General features: G+C 38.3%; 1 protein-coding gene across 2 annotated transcripts in view; it reads right to left on the reverse strand.

Moving 5' to 3' along the window:
- Positions 1 to 279: 279 nt before the first annotated feature.
- Positions 280 to 17,127, reverse strand: part of mapk6 (mitogen-activated protein kinase 6) — a 29,121-nt gene continuing 12,273 nt past the window's right edge. For both annotated transcript variants that reach the window (XM_041175033.1, XM_041175034.1), the window contains exons 3-6: positions 5,847 to 5,991; positions 4,801 to 4,965; positions 4,162 to 4,363; positions 280 to 2,787 (exon numbers count right to left, since the gene is read on the reverse strand). In XM_041175033.1, coding sequence (XP_041030967.1) covers positions 1,653 to 2,787; positions 4,162 to 4,363; positions 4,801 to 4,965; positions 5,847 to 5,991 — 1,647 coding nt within the window. In that variant the 3' untranslated portion in view covers positions 280 to 1,652. The remainder of the gene's footprint in view (positions 2,788 to 4,161; positions 4,364 to 4,800; positions 4,966 to 5,846; positions 5,992 to 17,127) is intronic.

Raw genomic sequence — 17,127 nt, forward strand, 5'->3', positions numbered from 1 at the left:
CATTCCACTTTTGCTAATTGCGTAATACAATTTAAAATTTATTTTTAGAAGTAGGCTGGACCACAAATGTTCAGCTTATTTGGGGATCAAAGCAGATGAATCTTTTGAGCCTAACAAGAGTGTTCCAATTGTTCCCCAATTCTCAGCTCTGACCATCATGCACTAGTGGTACCATTTGTTCCACTTACAACAAATGCCCAACTCAAAGGAATTCTTTAGACTTCAAATTTCTGGGCAGACATCCCATTACATTTCAGGTAACACAGCAAGCCACAAGCATTTAGGTTCGTGTTATGTTTATTTGTTCCTTTTTGGATTTTTTTGGGGGAGGGAAGAGGGTGAGAACCAATAATACAGAAACTTAGTATCTAAATTGGTAAATGCAAATAAATTTCCAGAAATAATTCTACATGCTATATTCTGAACCTATGGAAATCATGCTGGCTTGAGAAATTACAAATTTAATAAAAATGTACAATAAAAATAGATGAAAATTCAACATTCATCTTACTGTTGTCTATATTTAACTTTTACAGTAATGTTTGTAACTCAGTTATTTCCATGCAGAGAATTCTAATCTTAAATTTTAACAAATTAAACACAGAATTTAAGACTTCTTGGAGCATTTCCAAAATCAGCTTTGAAATGAATTCTAAGTTGTATTTAATGGGAAGTCAAGCATCACTAAAATGTACCAATTCCTATATATATAGTGAATGCTCTTTTCAAAACAAGCCAATTCTAAAGACAGGAAAATGGGGAAAGCTTTAGGACAAGGAGGTTTTCATTTTACACAATTAACCATAGTGCTAAACACAAAGTTAGCTTCAAAATGCCCCAAATTCATTTTAAAGTCACAATGAAACTATAAAATTAAAATAAATACAGAAAAATCTTACATCTGCTAAAATAAATAATGTATCTGAACACTTTACTATGGAAAATGCATACCAGAAAGTTACACGTACTGACAGCTTTTCAAACAGGGAACAACTGCTAGTACAGTGATGCTGGCTATGATCACGTGCATGCTGTGAAGCACTGTGGGTGGCTCAAGGTCAGCCACTCATTGCCGTTACCTTGAGGTAGATAACACATGCGTACCATGTTCTGCATTCAATTGCTGGTTTTGCTGGCATCACATGTTTAAGAAACATTTAAGCTATCAGAAAATGTCTAATATACTGCTGGGGAAAAACAAATGCACTTTACTGCTTGGACTTAAACACTTTTAATTTGATTTCAAAATGAATTTTAAAAAAAATCTCATGCAAGTATATTTCAACTGTGTATTTGCCAAAATGGAAACCGTTCCATTTGTAAAACAAGTAGACTGTGCTTGGTGTTTTATTTCTCATTTCACCAATATGTCCACTTGGCTTAGTGCATTTTCTCACCACCGTTTCATAGTCACAATTTTCTGCATTTGTCATTTTTTTTGCAATGTACATTATTTTAAACTGTGTGCAAATGACGTAAGTTTACAAAAAATTAAAATGCAATGTCAAAATAATTTGACTTGTAAAAATGGTAAACCATTCAAACCAAAAGGAGCACATGTTGAAATTACAAAAATAAGATTCCAGACTTAAGAAAACAAGACAAATGCACATAGTAAAGTATACAAAACAAACGTCTGCTGAGTGTTCTATTCAGTTCAAATGTTTCAAGATGCTACTATAGGTCTTATGAGGAATCTGAGGAGACAGTTTTGCAGCTGCAGGTGCTAAAGTGGTCTGAATCGCTCTAGATTTCAGTGGTGAACTGACAGGATTGTCAAATTGGGGCATACTGATGGACTCCAACTGCTTGCTGAATGGGATCTCCCCATTCCTGCTCACCTCTTTCACATTCTCTTCACTAATTCTTTCCCCCAGTTTCCTGTCACTTGTCGGCTCAGATTCTGCTATTTCTACATCATCTTTTTTGTTGAATAACTTGTCTAAGTAACTAGTGAATGTACTTTTTTCTAGCTGCTCATCCTTTCTGTTGTCCCAACAAACTTCTTCATCTAGGTGAATTAGAAAGCTTTCATCCCCACCACCTCTTCCATCAATTGCAAACTGACATTCCCATGGATTCTGACTTCGATACTCTAGTTGAGCCAAATTGGCCATCCCCTTCTCCTCTTTCTCCTGACTGACAGACTTGCAATTTGACATTGAACTTTTCAGGTCCATTTGGGACACTGAACTGTTCAAGTCATTCAACTTGTCTATATCACAAGGCTCTGGCTGCAAACTAAGCTTGATGGTGCTTGCCATGAAAGAATCAAAGTCAAACCCCCGAATCTTCTCTTTGTCCTTCTCAGCAATCTGGTGGGTTGCCTCTGCCAGAGCTAACTGTGCTTTCACCAGTCCATTCTTTTCACACTTTGATTTGCCTTTTTTATCTGGCTTCTCTCTGCTCTGTTCTTTCCAGTTAGATAGGTCTATAATAAGTTTGGGCTCATAGTAATGGTTCACTTCACTCTCCCTCCACATCAAGTTATCCAAGTAAGATGGTGACCCCACTTTATAGTTACAGGTGTGGCCACATTCCAGATCACAGTACTTATTTTCATGATGATCTGGATGTGGCCAAGAATGTTCAGTGGAAAAGTTCAAGTCAAATGCAGGATCCTCCAAATACTTTTCACGTTCTCCATCTAAATACTTGCGAGGGTCCACTTGTACCTCATCTTCTTCAGTCATGTCAGACATTGCTCGTGGATCACGTTGAACATCATCTGCCTCAAAGTTACTGTGCAAAGGCCAGTCATGGTCTGACAATTCGCTTTCATGGTATCTGAAACAAAATTTAAGCAATGGGAAAATCTGGACATCAAGCATAATTCCCACACCTTGAATGATTCCAAAATTGAAACATCACCTTGCAGAAATACAACAGACCATTTTAATGTACAGCAAGTATTTCACTGGTACATTCTGGATACTTTATTTTCTAAATCACTTGTGAAAAAACACAAGTGAGGCAGTGAGATAACTACATTTTTGGATCTAACTCTCCCTGGACCAAAGGGACAAAGTGTTCTCTCTTGGGTATCTGTAAAAATTAGAAAGTTTCAATTCAACTGAACACAGAACCAGCTGCCCAAGATTTAACACTAGTTGATTAATTTTGAAGAACACATTTCGTTCCACATAAGCAGCAAGCAAAGGCAATAGTGTTATCACAATGAAATACAGGGAGGATGTTTATGCCATTTTATAGGAACAGTGCAAATCTAGTGTGCACCAAATCCAAATTACACATGGCAAAAACAATTTCAAAGATGTACGATTACCTATCATAGAGGCAGTTTGCAGACAAATCATTAGTCTTTGGAGTTCTCTTTCCCAGCAAGCAGTGGAGGCTGTGTCATGGAATATATTCCAGGCTGAGTTAGACAGATTTCTGATTCACAAAGGAGTCAAAGGTTACGGAGTGGGAGGGTGGTGGGAGGAAAGTGGAGTCAAGGCTGCAATTGGATAAGCCTTGATTATTTTTTATATTCGTTCATGGGATGAGCGTGTCACTGGCTACACCAGCATTTAATAACCATCCCTAACTGCCCTTGTTCAGAGGGCATTTAAGAATCAACTAGATTACCATGGGTCTGGAGTCACATGTAGGCCAGACTAGGTAAGCACAGCAGATTTCCTTTCCTAAAAGGGCATTAGTGAACCAGATGGGTTTTTAGGACAATCAGCAATAGTTTCATGGTCATCAGATTTGTAATTCCAGATTTTTATTAAATTCAAATTTCACCATCTGCCATGGTGGGATTCGAACCCAGGTCCCCAGAGCAATACCATGGAACACTAGACAATAACACTATGGCTCTGCCTTCACCTAATTGAATGGGGGAGCAGGCTCGAGGGGCCAAATGGCCTACTCCTGCTCCTAAATTATGTTCTTAACCATAAAAAGGAGGGACAAATACTTTGTAAAGTTGCAGAAAGGTTACAATGTGCAACAATGCACTGTAAAAACGTAAACTGAACAATCCTCTTTAAAAAAAAGCTGAAGGTGATAAAGCTACCCATTTCAGTTATGCCCAAAAGTAACTCCCTTTTGGTCTAATTATTGAATTTGATTTCTTAAACAAAATTTGAGCAACAATATTTTACCAAACAGAAAATAAATGACATATTAGAAGTGAATTAGTAATTGCATTACCTGTCCCAGTTGTAAGTATGGCTGTGACTCTCATCCATTAGCAAAATATCATCAACTTCATCCTCAATGTGAAAGGGGTGGGTGGATGTGGGTTCATCCAAAGGGAAGGAATAAATACTCATGTATGGATGTGCCAAGGCTTCAGCTGCTGTCAGTCTGTCCATTGGATTGAAGGTCAAAATTTGTTCCAGAAAATCCAATGCTAAGTTTCAAAAGAAAATTACATTTATATAGAAGCCTCAACTTTTCCTTCCAGAGTCTTCAGTTCTGCAAGTACATTTGTCCCATTATTCTCCTGTCTGGACATCAATAGATAATCGCAGGTCAATAATTCCTAACACTAGAGAAAAGAGGAAGGCAATCTGTCCCTGAACTTCACCCATCTTACTCTAAATGGATGTTACAATGCAGGAGCTTGGAATTATCTTTCAGGTTTCTTCTTCCTTCTGTCATGTCTAGTAGCACTGTCAAAGTTAGGAAATCATCTGGGTGCTTATGATAGTCATTTAAAAAATGCAATTTTGGAGACTTAAATATTGATTACATCTGTACCGAATAAATTTGTAAATACCTGAAATAAATTTGAATTTTCTCAAACAAAATACAAATTCAAGACAAGAAATTACATATAGTAAGTACCTTCAGCACAGATACCAGGGAGTAGCTGTGGTAATGGGTTGTGCGGTTCTGTCATATCATTTTGTATATAAACTGGGATCACACCCAATAATTCCTGAAGGTCTTCTTCATGGATTACAGGGATAGAATTAAGAATCAACTGCATTTGTTCCAGCTCATGAGCACCTAAACAAAGTTTAAAAAACAACTTTGAACATCTGAAAGAATAAAATATATACTATACATTAATTCCTTATAGGAACATAGGAGCAGGAGTAGGCCATTCAGCCCCTCGAGCCTGCTCCACCATTCAAGTAGATCATGGCTGTTCATCTACCTCAACGCCATTTTCCTGCGCTATCCCCACATCCCTTGATGCCATTAGTATCCAGAAATCTATTGATCTTGGTCTTGAACATACTCATGACTGAGCCTTCAGTCCTCTGAGGTAAAGAATTCCTAAGATTTACTATCCCATAGGTGAAGAAATTCCTTCTCATCTCAGTCCTACATGGTTTGCTCCTTATTCTGAGACTGCGCGCCCTGGTTCTCGTGGCCCCCCCCCCACGCCCACAAATCCAGGAGAAACATCCTTTCTGCATCTACCTTGTCTAGCCTTTAAATTTTGTAAGTTTGCGATCACCTCTCATTCTTCTAACTCTAGAGAATACAGGCCCAGTCTCCTCAATCTCTCCTCATAAGACAGTCCCACCATCACAGGAATTAGTCTGGTGAACCTCTGCTGTACTCCCTCTGTGCATAGCAAACATCAAGACTAACAGAATTGCACACTTATAAGAGTCAAGTGAACTTTGAATCATTCCATTAAATTCTACAATATGAAATGTTTAGGCTCTACAAATGAAGTGTTGCATTGAACTCAATACAACAAATGCTTAAAATGCTAACATAAGCATTTATGATAAATTCCACTGAAACACCAATTTATATATTTATGCTTTATGAACAAAGTAATTGCTTAGTTTAAAAAAAAGCAGTTTAGTGCAGGCTAAATTACTGTACAATAACACACTCATACTAACTCATTTTGTTGTGGTAACACTGACCTGCAAAAAGCGTTTTCCCAGTCAGCATTTCAGCAAAGATGCAGCCAGCAGCCCACATGTCAATTGCTTTGGTGTAGTTGTTGGGAGAGAGGAGGAGACGTGGGGATCTGTACCACTTCGTAACCAGTCCTTCAGACAGATAGCCCTAGAAAAATAAGTTATACATTTTTTCCCTCCAAAGGACCATTATATGCTAAGTCACTTATATACAAAAATAGAATAATAATCCATGCACACTCCACTTAAAATACATTGGGCTGGTTTATCCATTCCTGTAAAATATGTTAGTTAAGACATTCCATGCAGCAATCTGGAACTTAAATTGGATGGTGAATCTTAGGAATTCTTTACCTCAGAGGACTGTGGAGGCTCAGTCATGAGCAGTTTTGGAAACTGCTTATATTGTGGAATCTGATCAGAAATTGTGTATCACTGATTCACTTGCTTGTTAACAGACCAGTCATTTGTTGGTAATATGCTGGTGTGACTGATCTATCATACAAATATTTTAAAGATGTCAATTGCCAGCAAGCATCCCATTTTTACCCACAGTGGTGAATAAAAAGTTTGGTGGTGCCAGATTCTCTTCTAGAGAATACTACATTATGAATAAACAGTGCCATCCAATCCTAAAAATATTGTGTATAATGCTCCATCAAATCTTGAACTATAAAAATTGTTAGTTTTCTTGCTAGATTCACTGACTAGGTTTGTGAGAATACTTGCGACATTCATGGTCAGCGAATAAAAATGCAAATGACCAGGAAGTTAACGCTGGACACCATTCCAATACCACTGCTAAATGTTCATAACTCAATTCAAAAATACACATCTTGAAAGTAGGCTAGTAAAAGTTGCAAAAAAAATACAATGCAGCATAATTATGGTTCTACTCTGCTGTTCACTTAAGACTTTACACATTGTTTTTCCCTATTACTATACAAGGAAACTTGTAGTTAATTCTTCAGCAGAAATATTTCAAAATCAACTTTTAGTGGACATCTAAAAGGAGTATATTTGCACATGCTGGCTGCAATTTTAAATAAGGCCATTATGCAATTTCTCAACGCAAGCCATCAAAATTAAATGTGCTTTGCCATGCAACTGATGTAGGTTATCTACTATTCATATGAAATCCACATTGTAACACATCTTTCAGACTGTTCTCTTCAATATCACCTCATTTGCACATTTCCACTAACGTGCATTTGCTTCCTAGCTAAGGCTAAAGGATCCATAATATTTGATTGCATGGCAATCCACACGTTAAGATGTAAATGCTTCCATTCATAGACTGAGCTACTAAGAAGAGCAATACTATTCCCTCCTGCTTTGGTCAGTTTTTAAAGCAAGTGTAAACACCAATTTTTCAGCCACTGTTAAAATAGGTTACATTTTTCACAAATTATCCTGCAAACTGAAAAATTATACCCAAGATATTAGGAAGCTATTAGAAATAAAAATCCAACCCAACAACTTTGTAGAGAGGTTACAGGGGTGTGGCAAGAAGACTGTTGAGGGAAGATTAGCATAATGTCCCTGTATCTAATTCAATTATGTGATTGCATGGAATTTGTTTTGTCATTTATGATAAATTAGACTTAAAGCACAAATATGGAACTATCAAGAAGGTGGATTGATTCATTATTATATTCCCAATCACTCATCACCCATTACAACCACCTTACAATAACCTACCAGTAACTGTGGGTATGTAGTCTATACTCAGACCAGAACATACTTTCCTGTATTTTCCTCCCTTCCCAAAACAGCCTACACCTGTGCATGGAGGACTCCTGCTTCCTGACCTTCACTACAGTCTCTCTTAATCAATCACAAGGTGATCTAAGGTATTACACAGCCAAAGCTTACAAGATGATTCTAAAATGTCTATTTATTACAGCAGAGGTCAGAAACTGACCACAATGGAGAAGCAAATCAAGACTCTCTGGCTTTCGTAATCAGCATTCCTGCACCAATGCTCCGCTGGCTGTTATGCAGCTGTAAACTATGCCTCCAGACCACATTGACCGCAAATACGGGGTGTTCTGATTTTGGCTCAAATATAGCTGAACAGCTTGTAGTACAAAAACAGCTATTGCTCCAAGCCATACAGAGAAAGGTAGAAATAAATAACATAAAAAACTGTATATGCTGGAAATCAAATAAAAACGGAAATTTCTGAAAACGCTCAGCATGTCAGGTCAGCGATTATTGCTTCAAGTGAACGTCAAATGAGAGTCAAATGAGAAAAGGCAGGGCTTGGCTGTGAATAGCAGAATGAGCACTCACCATCCAGGTTCACACATGAAGAATGGCCATTTCAGAGCTACTGGAGGGCCAGTGCTTGTGGAACCATATCCTGGCACAAATTGCTGCCTTCAGGAGAGGGAGGGAGAGGTCTGGAGAAAACAAAGGGACCCTTGTACGTGGAATGTTTAGGAAACAAATTAGCCACATGGAAAATCTGTGCATTACCAACATTTAAATGAAAACTTTACATTCAGGTGCACATTTAAATAGTCACAGCATATTAATTATGAAACCTAATAGAATGGCATCAAGCATGTAACAATATGCCAGGAAATGCCAAACATAATTTTGAGTTTACCTTGGGTACCAAAATGTTACTGGTGTCTTCAGGCACAAAAGGGGTAATTAAAAATTGGCAATTTAAAAAAAAAAATAGATTTGTCAATGAAGCCAGTAAATATTTAATTAAAATCAGAGTATGCTCAACCAGTGGCTCAATGAGGTTATCCAGGAAGTTGAGAGCTACATCTTCCAATCTGTGCTGTTAGCCGATTTCAGCAGTCAGAATGCTACAATTTTACAGAGAAGTGTCCCTGTCCCTGGGTTAGGCAGAAAGTAAATGAAAACGCCAGGGTTCCCACTCCAGATTGCTATCCAGCATCCCTTACTGTGACCACTAGCAAGTGAGGACCAACAGACTCAGCAGTGATCTCTTCGCTTGCTACCAAGGCTCAGACGAGTAACGGTCATTTGCAAGAGGCATCAGTAAGCAGTACTGCAATGCAGCAAATTGACCGATGAAAAAGTTAAGAACTAGTTAGCAATTATGGATAGGTAAACACCATAACAGAATGCCCATTTTATAGCAAATTTGTGATTGAAATATTTTCAATTATACAATTTGGTTACACAAGTGTTTAAACAAATATTGAACAAGCGAAGCTGCAAATTAATACCAGAGCTCAAAATTTTAAAATAAGTGTCCAGAGTTCAAAATTAGATGGATAACTTTGCACTCAAAAATGACTTGTCACACAGGTAAAAATCTGAAACAAATTTTAGAAATATAAAACCTTGTATTGCAAGAAAAAGCATCAGCAGTAAAACTAGATTCTAGTTTCTTAGTAGTGACAGAGTTGAAATACTAGAATTAACGCATTAACAAATTAAACTGAAGATCATGTGGACCTTCAATGTAGAGATCTACTTTAATTATCATAAATAGAAGCTGTTAATTCTACCTCATGAATACATTCCACGAATACAAATAACAAATGGAGCAACAGTGAAATAAACTGGCAATGCTTCTAATCCACAAAATAGGAGGACTAGTTATACGCATTTCTATAAAATGTTGGATTAAATGGGGGAAAAAAAAAATTTCTCCATCTTCTTTCTCCTCCAAAAAAGCTTCATATAAATTCAGACCAAAATATGCAAATGTAAGTCCAGCCAATCTGAATACATGGGCAAGTTTGCAAAGAAGTGGATTAGCAGACTATTAAAGAATTTGAAATAAATATCCCTCATTATTTTTGTTACTCAATCACCTGATGAAAAGTATTTGGAACGTAGAAAATTCTACTTCAATTCATTGCTTCCCTAATATCGATACCGTATCATCAGAGTTGCAAATTTGAAGACCTGTCAATCTGTGCTCAAAGCAAGGTCATACTGTCATAATCACAAACTTCCCAGCTTTTGATCCAAAAATGACAGAGGATTTGAAACCATACCGTCAAGGTGATTTCACAAGACCAAAAATACAAAATGAATCTAGCAACACTTCAACAGCTACTTGTGCAAAGCCTAGCTGGAGAAACCAACAGTTCCTGGGCTCCAGACTTCCCTTGTAGGAATGGGTTTGTATTTGTTTGGATCAAAAAAAGCTCACATTTAACATTGAATCACTAGTGGAAGATGTGATCTCTCTCACATATCATTTCCCCACAAATACCATTTCTAGCAAAAGCGGCAAATAGTTTTTGTTTTTAAATCAAATTTTTAAAAACAACCATATGCAATTGTAAATCAAAGAGGTCCAATGAGTAAAGTGAATGCTGGTTTTGGCGTGCGATACAAGTGTTACTTCAGCGTTTACATTCATTTTTAATGTTTTTTCTAGTTCTAAGCAATTTTCAGTGTTTAAAGGGGAAAGCAGGTGTGCATATTTATTTTTCATAAAGTGCCAGTGGGTCAGTAAGTTTAAGGATTTAGTTAGGTCTCACAACAATGCCATCCACGAGAAGCATTAAAAAACAGAAATAATAGAAAATTTCAAAAATACATAAGTCAGCCAGGTTAAGACATTTGTGCTTATGTGTTCTAACAAAGGGTACAGACCCAAAACTTATTTTTTTCCCTACAGATACTGTATGTTGTATTTCCAGCACTTGTTACTACTTTATATTTTTAGTTTGAACAATTTGAAAAGAAAATAAACCTCAAGAGAAAGAGTCCTTAATCCAATTTGATGGCAACCTTAAAAGGTTTTAAAATTCAAGAGGTCCCTGATACTTAAGTATTAATTTTTTGGACACCCGACCTGATGTGCTTCCTTTGACTTGAGGAATCATTTGTTAGGTGAAAAGTTGTGAAACCCTTTACCTTTACATGAAAGTTTCTAAACATTCACTTTTCTGTATGTGACCTGTGGCAGACAAGGGGAAGACATTTAAGCATAATCAAAACCTGGTGAGGTATTTAAAATTGAGTGAATACCAAAGGCGAGTATTACTCAGAGCTGTCTTTGGATCTCCCTCCTACTGCTCATTTCTAAGAAAAGGTCACAACACATCAAAAATGCAACAAGATAAGGCTCATCTTCTAACAGTCTACAAAGAAAGTGTGCATTTAAAATACAAATCTCTCAGTTTTAAAGAAAGATGTAAACTATAAAATTTGAACAAGATTGGAGATTATTTATTCAACTAAAATGACCAAGACTGAAATTTGATCTTCCAATGTAGAAACAATTTTTTTTAAACAATATATAAAATCTCTCAGCTATAATAAAAATGTTGTCAGAAGTGATACCAGAAAATCTGGTCACATTTCTGGGAAAATGAACAGGTTATGTAAATACTATTGAAAAGTTAGAAGAGAGCTCCTAACTTAGGAACACACATTTTCTCCATTGAAAAACACCTGAAGCGGGTGCATCCGTTGCAATTGTTTTAATTTTCACACTGTGTGGTAGGCAAGAATTTAGACCCTCATCAGCAGAGGAAGAAACTGGATTTCAAAAAATAATTACAATGCAAGCAACTCAAAACCAATTGCAAATTAGGCTGCACAGCACAATCTAAAATTAAACCCCAAATGAGAAGGGCATGATCCACATTACTGAAGCTTTATGAACCCATGAAGCCAAACATTTATGGAATCGGTCTTTGCAGGACTATTTCAGTCATCAACACTTGACAACACCTAGTATTTTCCTTTCCTCAAATTCAAAAAGGCAGGTTACATTTACATAGTGAGCAGTAATATTTTCTACACCCCACTGTATTGTGGATTAATAATGAGGCACATTTCACTGAGAAAAAATGAATCATTTGTAGGATAACCAAGTTATTTCTAGGTGCATGTTTCCCTTGTTACACACCATTTAGAAGACTTTTAGGATACATGGTGCTCTGCTCTTTAACATTCACACAAGTTAGAACTTGGCTCCTTGGGTTTCAAATCCAGCTATCTGAAAACCAGCAAGGTCTGAAAACAGGACATTTTTTAAGCTGGCATGCATGAGTTTACTCATCAACATACCAGCTTGTTCAGCTAGGTGCTGCATTGGCATGGTGGCTTGCTGACTAGTTATCAGCTTCGCACACCTGTCTTTTCCTGCGTTCCGAGCAACCCTTGACCCCAGCCTGAACAGCCCGACCTAAAAACCAGCAAGATCTGACATCCGGCACAGACGCCGATTTTGAGACACTGTACTTCTACTGTTTACTGTACTGAGATCATTACATTCAGTAATCCTTCCTCATTCACGCAAAATGGAGGTTACAACACTGAACACCAAAACCCCACTCCATTAATGCTACATCAGGCACTAAACTAAAAAATATACAGACCTTCCAGCAGATGTCACATAACTTTAATCCAGTATTTGGCTCAACACTGAGCTCCTGGAGTAGGCTCAATATGATTTTTGCATTTTCTCTGCCAGACATCCTTCACATTACTGTAAGTATCTCCACAAACACACACAAACATCGAAAACTGGGAGAATAGTTTGTGATAAAAATAACCAATAGCACTGAGGTTTATTTTTACCCCATAAGCATCATGCTCTCATCACAGCATGCATATATGTCTATGTTATTCAGCCCAACTGCTCTTTCTAAGCATACTCTATTTGTTTGGGTCAGTAAGCTCAAACCAACACAAAAGCAAATGCCCCGTCAACATCAAAAACCCAAAATTACGTAATGATTTAGATTTGTAACAATAGAATCATAGTGCAGAAGAGGCCCTTCGGCCCATCGAGTGTGCACCAACACGAGAAATACCTGACCTACCTACCTAATCCCATTCACCAGCACTTGGCCTTGAATGTTATGACGTGCCAAGTGCTCATCCAGGTACTTTTTAAAGGATGTGAGGCACCAACCTCCCAGGCAGTGCATTCCAGACAGTCACCAACCTCTGGGTAAAAAAGTTTTTCCTCACATCCCGCCTAAACTTCCTGCCCCTCACCTTGAACTTATGTCCCCTCGTGACTGACCTTTCAACTAAGGGGAACAGCTGCTCCCTATCCACCCTGTCCATGCCTCTCATAATCTTGTACACCTCGATCAGGTCACTCCTCAGTCTTCTCTGCTCCAAAGAAAATAACCCAAGTCTATCCAACCTCTCTTCATAACTTAAATGTTTCATCCCAGGCAACACCCTGGTGAATCTCCTCTGCAGCCCCTCCAGTGCAATCACATCTTTCCGATAACGTGGCAACTAGAACTGCACACAGTACTCCAGCTGTGGCCTCACCAAGGTTCTATACAACTCCAACATGACCTCCCTACTTTTGTAATCTAAGCCTCGATGAAAAAGGCATATGGGATACTTGCCTTTATCACCACCTCACTAACATGCCCCTCCACCTTCAGAGATCAATGGACACACACGCCAAGGTCCCTTTGTTCCTCAGAACTTCCTAGTGTCATGCCGTTCGTTGAATACTTCCTAATCTATTTCTCTTTCCAAAGTGTATCACCTCACACTTTTCAGGGTTAAATTCCATCTGCCACTTATCTGCCCATTTGACCATCCCGTCTATATCTTCCTGTAGCCCAAGACACTTAACCTCACTGTTAACCACCCGGCCAATCTTTGTGTCATCCGTAAACTTACTAATCCTACACCCCCCCACACAGTCATCTATGTCGTTTATATAAATGACAAATAATAGGGGACCGAGCACAGATTCCTGTGGTACGCCACTGGACACTGGCTTCCAGTTACTAAAGCGTCCTTCTGTCATCACCCTCTGTACCCTACAACTAAGCCAATTTTGAATCCACCTTATCAAATTACCCTGTATCCCATGTGCATTTGCCTTCTTTATAAGTCTCTCATGTGGGACCTTGTCAAATAAATTACATCAACTGCACTACCCTCATCTACACACCTGGTCACCTCCTCAAAACATTCAATCACATTTGTTAGGCATGACCTCCCTCTGACAAAGCCATGCTGACTATCCCTGATCAAACCTTGCCTCTCCAAATGGAGATAGATACTCTCCTTCAGAATTTTCTCCAATAGTTTCCCTACCACTGACGTGAGACTCACTGGCCTATCTCTACAACCCTTCTTAAATATCAGAACCACATTAGCTGTTCTCCAGTCCTCTAGCACCACCCCCGTGGCCAGAGAGGAATTAAAAATTTGGGTCAGAGCCCCTGTGATCTCCTCCCTTGCGTCCCTCAGCAGTCTGGGACACAAAACATCCAGACCTGGAGATTTGTCCACTTTTAAGCCTGCCAACACCTTCAATACCTTGTCACTCCCTAAATCAATTTGCTCAAGAACCTCACAGTCTCTGTCTCCCCAAGTTCGATACCTTCATCCTCATTCTCTTAGGTAAGGAGGAGGCAGCAGCAATATTGGATAGAATAAAAATAGATAAAGAGGATGTTCTTAAAGGTTGGTAGCATAAAAAGTTAAAGGCTAACGGTCCAGACCTCAATCATGCTGAGAGAAGTAAAGATGGAAATTGTCGAGGCTTTGGTGACAATCTTCCAATCCTCCTTGGACATAGGAGTGGTACCAGAGAGCTTGAGGGTTGCAGATGTGACACCCCCATTTCAAAAAAAGAGGGAGATAGATGCAGCAATTACAGGCAACAACAATGGACAAAATTAACAGCCATTTGGAAAAGAATGGTTTAACAAATGAAGGTCAGCATGAATTTATTAAAGGAAGATCATGTTTGACTGAGTAGACTGAAATCCTTGATGAAGTAACAGAGGGTTGCGAAGGGTAGGGTGGTTGTCATGTAAATGGACTTTCAAAAAATTACCACATAATAAGGCCCAAGGGGTTAAAAGGTCAGTAGCAGCATGGATACAAAATTGGCTCTGGCACAGAAGTCAAATAGTGATGGACAGATGTTTTTCCAAACCTTGGGGAGGTATACAGATATACCCAGTTTACAAGGGTCAGTACTGGGGCCATATGAAAAGTATTGTCTTGGATGTACAGGGTATAATTCAGTGTTTGCTGAGGACACAAACTTGGAAATGTAGTAACCATTGGGAAGGACAGTACCAGACTTCAGCAGAACATGGACTGGTGAAATAACCAAACAAGTAGCAGATAAAATTTAACACAGAAATATGAGGTAATTATGAACTAAATAGTACAATTTTAAAAGGAGTATGGGAACAGAGACACATGGGGGTGTATGTACACAAATCTTTAACTGTGGCAGGACAAGATGAGAAGAACATACAAACACACATACATACGAATGAAGAGGAGTAGGCCACTTGGCCCCTCGAGCCTGCTCCGCCATTCAGTAAGATCGTGGCTGATCTGCTTGTAACTTCAACTCCACATTCCCACCTACCCACATCACCTTTCACCCCTTTGCTTATCAAGAATCTATCTAGCTCTTCCTTAAAAATATTCAGACTCTTCTGCTTCCAATGCCTTTTGAGGAGAGTTCCAAAGACTCATGAGCTTGAAAGAAAAAATTCATCTTCGTCTCCGTCTTAAATGGACGACCCCTTATTTTTAAACAATGACACCTAGTTCCAGATTCTCCCAGAGGTAACATCCTTTCCACATCCAGCTTGTCAAGGCCCCTCAGAATCTTACATGTTTCAATGAAGTCATCTCTTACTCTTCTAAACTCCAGTAGATACAAGCCTGGCCTGTCCAACCTTTCCTCATAAGACAACCCTCCCATTCCAGCTATTAGAAGGCTGGTTTGAAAAAAACATGTGTGATCCTTGGCTTTATTTGGAGAAGTTAGGCTAAACCTTTATAAAACACTGGATAGGCCATAGCTATTGCATTCAATTCTGGGCACCAAGCTTTAGGAAGAATGTCAAGGCCTTAGAGAAGGTGCAGAAATGATTTTCCAGGGATGAGGGACTTCAGTTATTTGGAGAGACCGGAGGAGCTGGGTTGCCCTTAGAGCAGAGAAGATATGATAGAGGTGTTCAAAATCATGAAGGGTTTTGATAAGAGTACATAAGGAGTAGGTAACCAGAGAATGTGGATTTAAAGCGACTAGCAAAAGAACGAGGTAACAGGAGGAAACTAAAAAAAATTGTTATAACCTGGAATGCACTGCGTCAAAGTGGAAATAGAATCAATAGTACCTTTCAAGAGAATTGGATAAAAATTGAAAGGGGAAGAAAGTGCCATAGGGAAAGAGTGGGCGAGTGGGATTCACTGGTTTGAAATCCTAATTCAATTACGGCTACAAATTTCTATTAAATATAGTTTCAATTCCAGGGGACAGGCACAGGTATGATAGGACAAATTGCATCTGTGTTGTTTCATTCTTTAACTCCCCTGAACTCTGTCCACTGTAACTGAAAAGAGACTATGCTATCAGTTTAAAGATCATATTGCTATTAGGATGACTTACATTTCTTATACAGTATTCACTGTAACGATATGCTGCTCTCTGATAAAACGTAGTGCATGAACAGCAGCTTCCAGACATTTAATCAGCACACATGGAACAGATGCTAACCTTGTAACAGGTGTCAACATTTTAGTGCCTTAATTCCCAAAGGGACTACAAAATGGGATACCAGCAAGGTCACTCCACCTCAGTATTATTGCACACTACCCTCATCACATGCTGCCATTATAAAACTATGCCAGAATGTAATCCATGAGCTACAATTTGGAACAAAGTCAGCAGTGGAAAACAAAGATCTAGAAAGGTTACCGATCTGTAGTTTTGGGTGAGTGGTTGAATAGTACAGCAAGAATGTCAGGATTTTGTAATTCATTGACTGTAGAAGCTCAGCTTGGGTTTTGAAAGAATACCCTCAAATTTGCTTAAATATTAATCCGATTGGCTCTAGCAACCTCCTGAAAGTAGTGGTCAATTAAGTATAATCTGTTTAGAAATCTTATAAATATTTAAAGGATAAATTATGTTGCAGAATTATTTGCATTAATTTATTTAGCTGTGTAGACTGCAAGTTATTTTTTTTCACCAGTCAAAATTTCAATTCCACATGAAGCCATTTTAGATTAGGCAATTGATGGAAGAGGATGCTATTTATTTCTAACATTTAGAATAACCCGACTGCAAGTTTGAAATCTTAATTCAATTACTGCTACAAATTTCTATTATTGTTTCATGCACAAGCCATTAGAATGGTTCGTTTGAAAAGTAAAAATATAATCTTCTCAACTGGCCTAAACTTTGGGGTTGATAGGGAGGGAGTATCATGGACACAGAAAGGAAGAGTCTTGTACTCCTAGGTCAATGAAAAAGATAATACGTGCGCAATGAAATTATGGGCAATTTAGATGTAAGCAAAAAAAAAAT

The sequence above is a fragment of the Carcharodon carcharias genome, chromosome 26, assembly GCF_017639515.1.
Source record: "Carcharodon carcharias isolate sCarCar2 chromosome 26, sCarCar2.pri, whole genome shotgun sequence".
NCBI classification, from domain to species: domain Eukaryota; kingdom Metazoa; phylum Chordata; class Chondrichthyes; order Lamniformes; family Lamnidae; genus Carcharodon; species Carcharodon carcharias.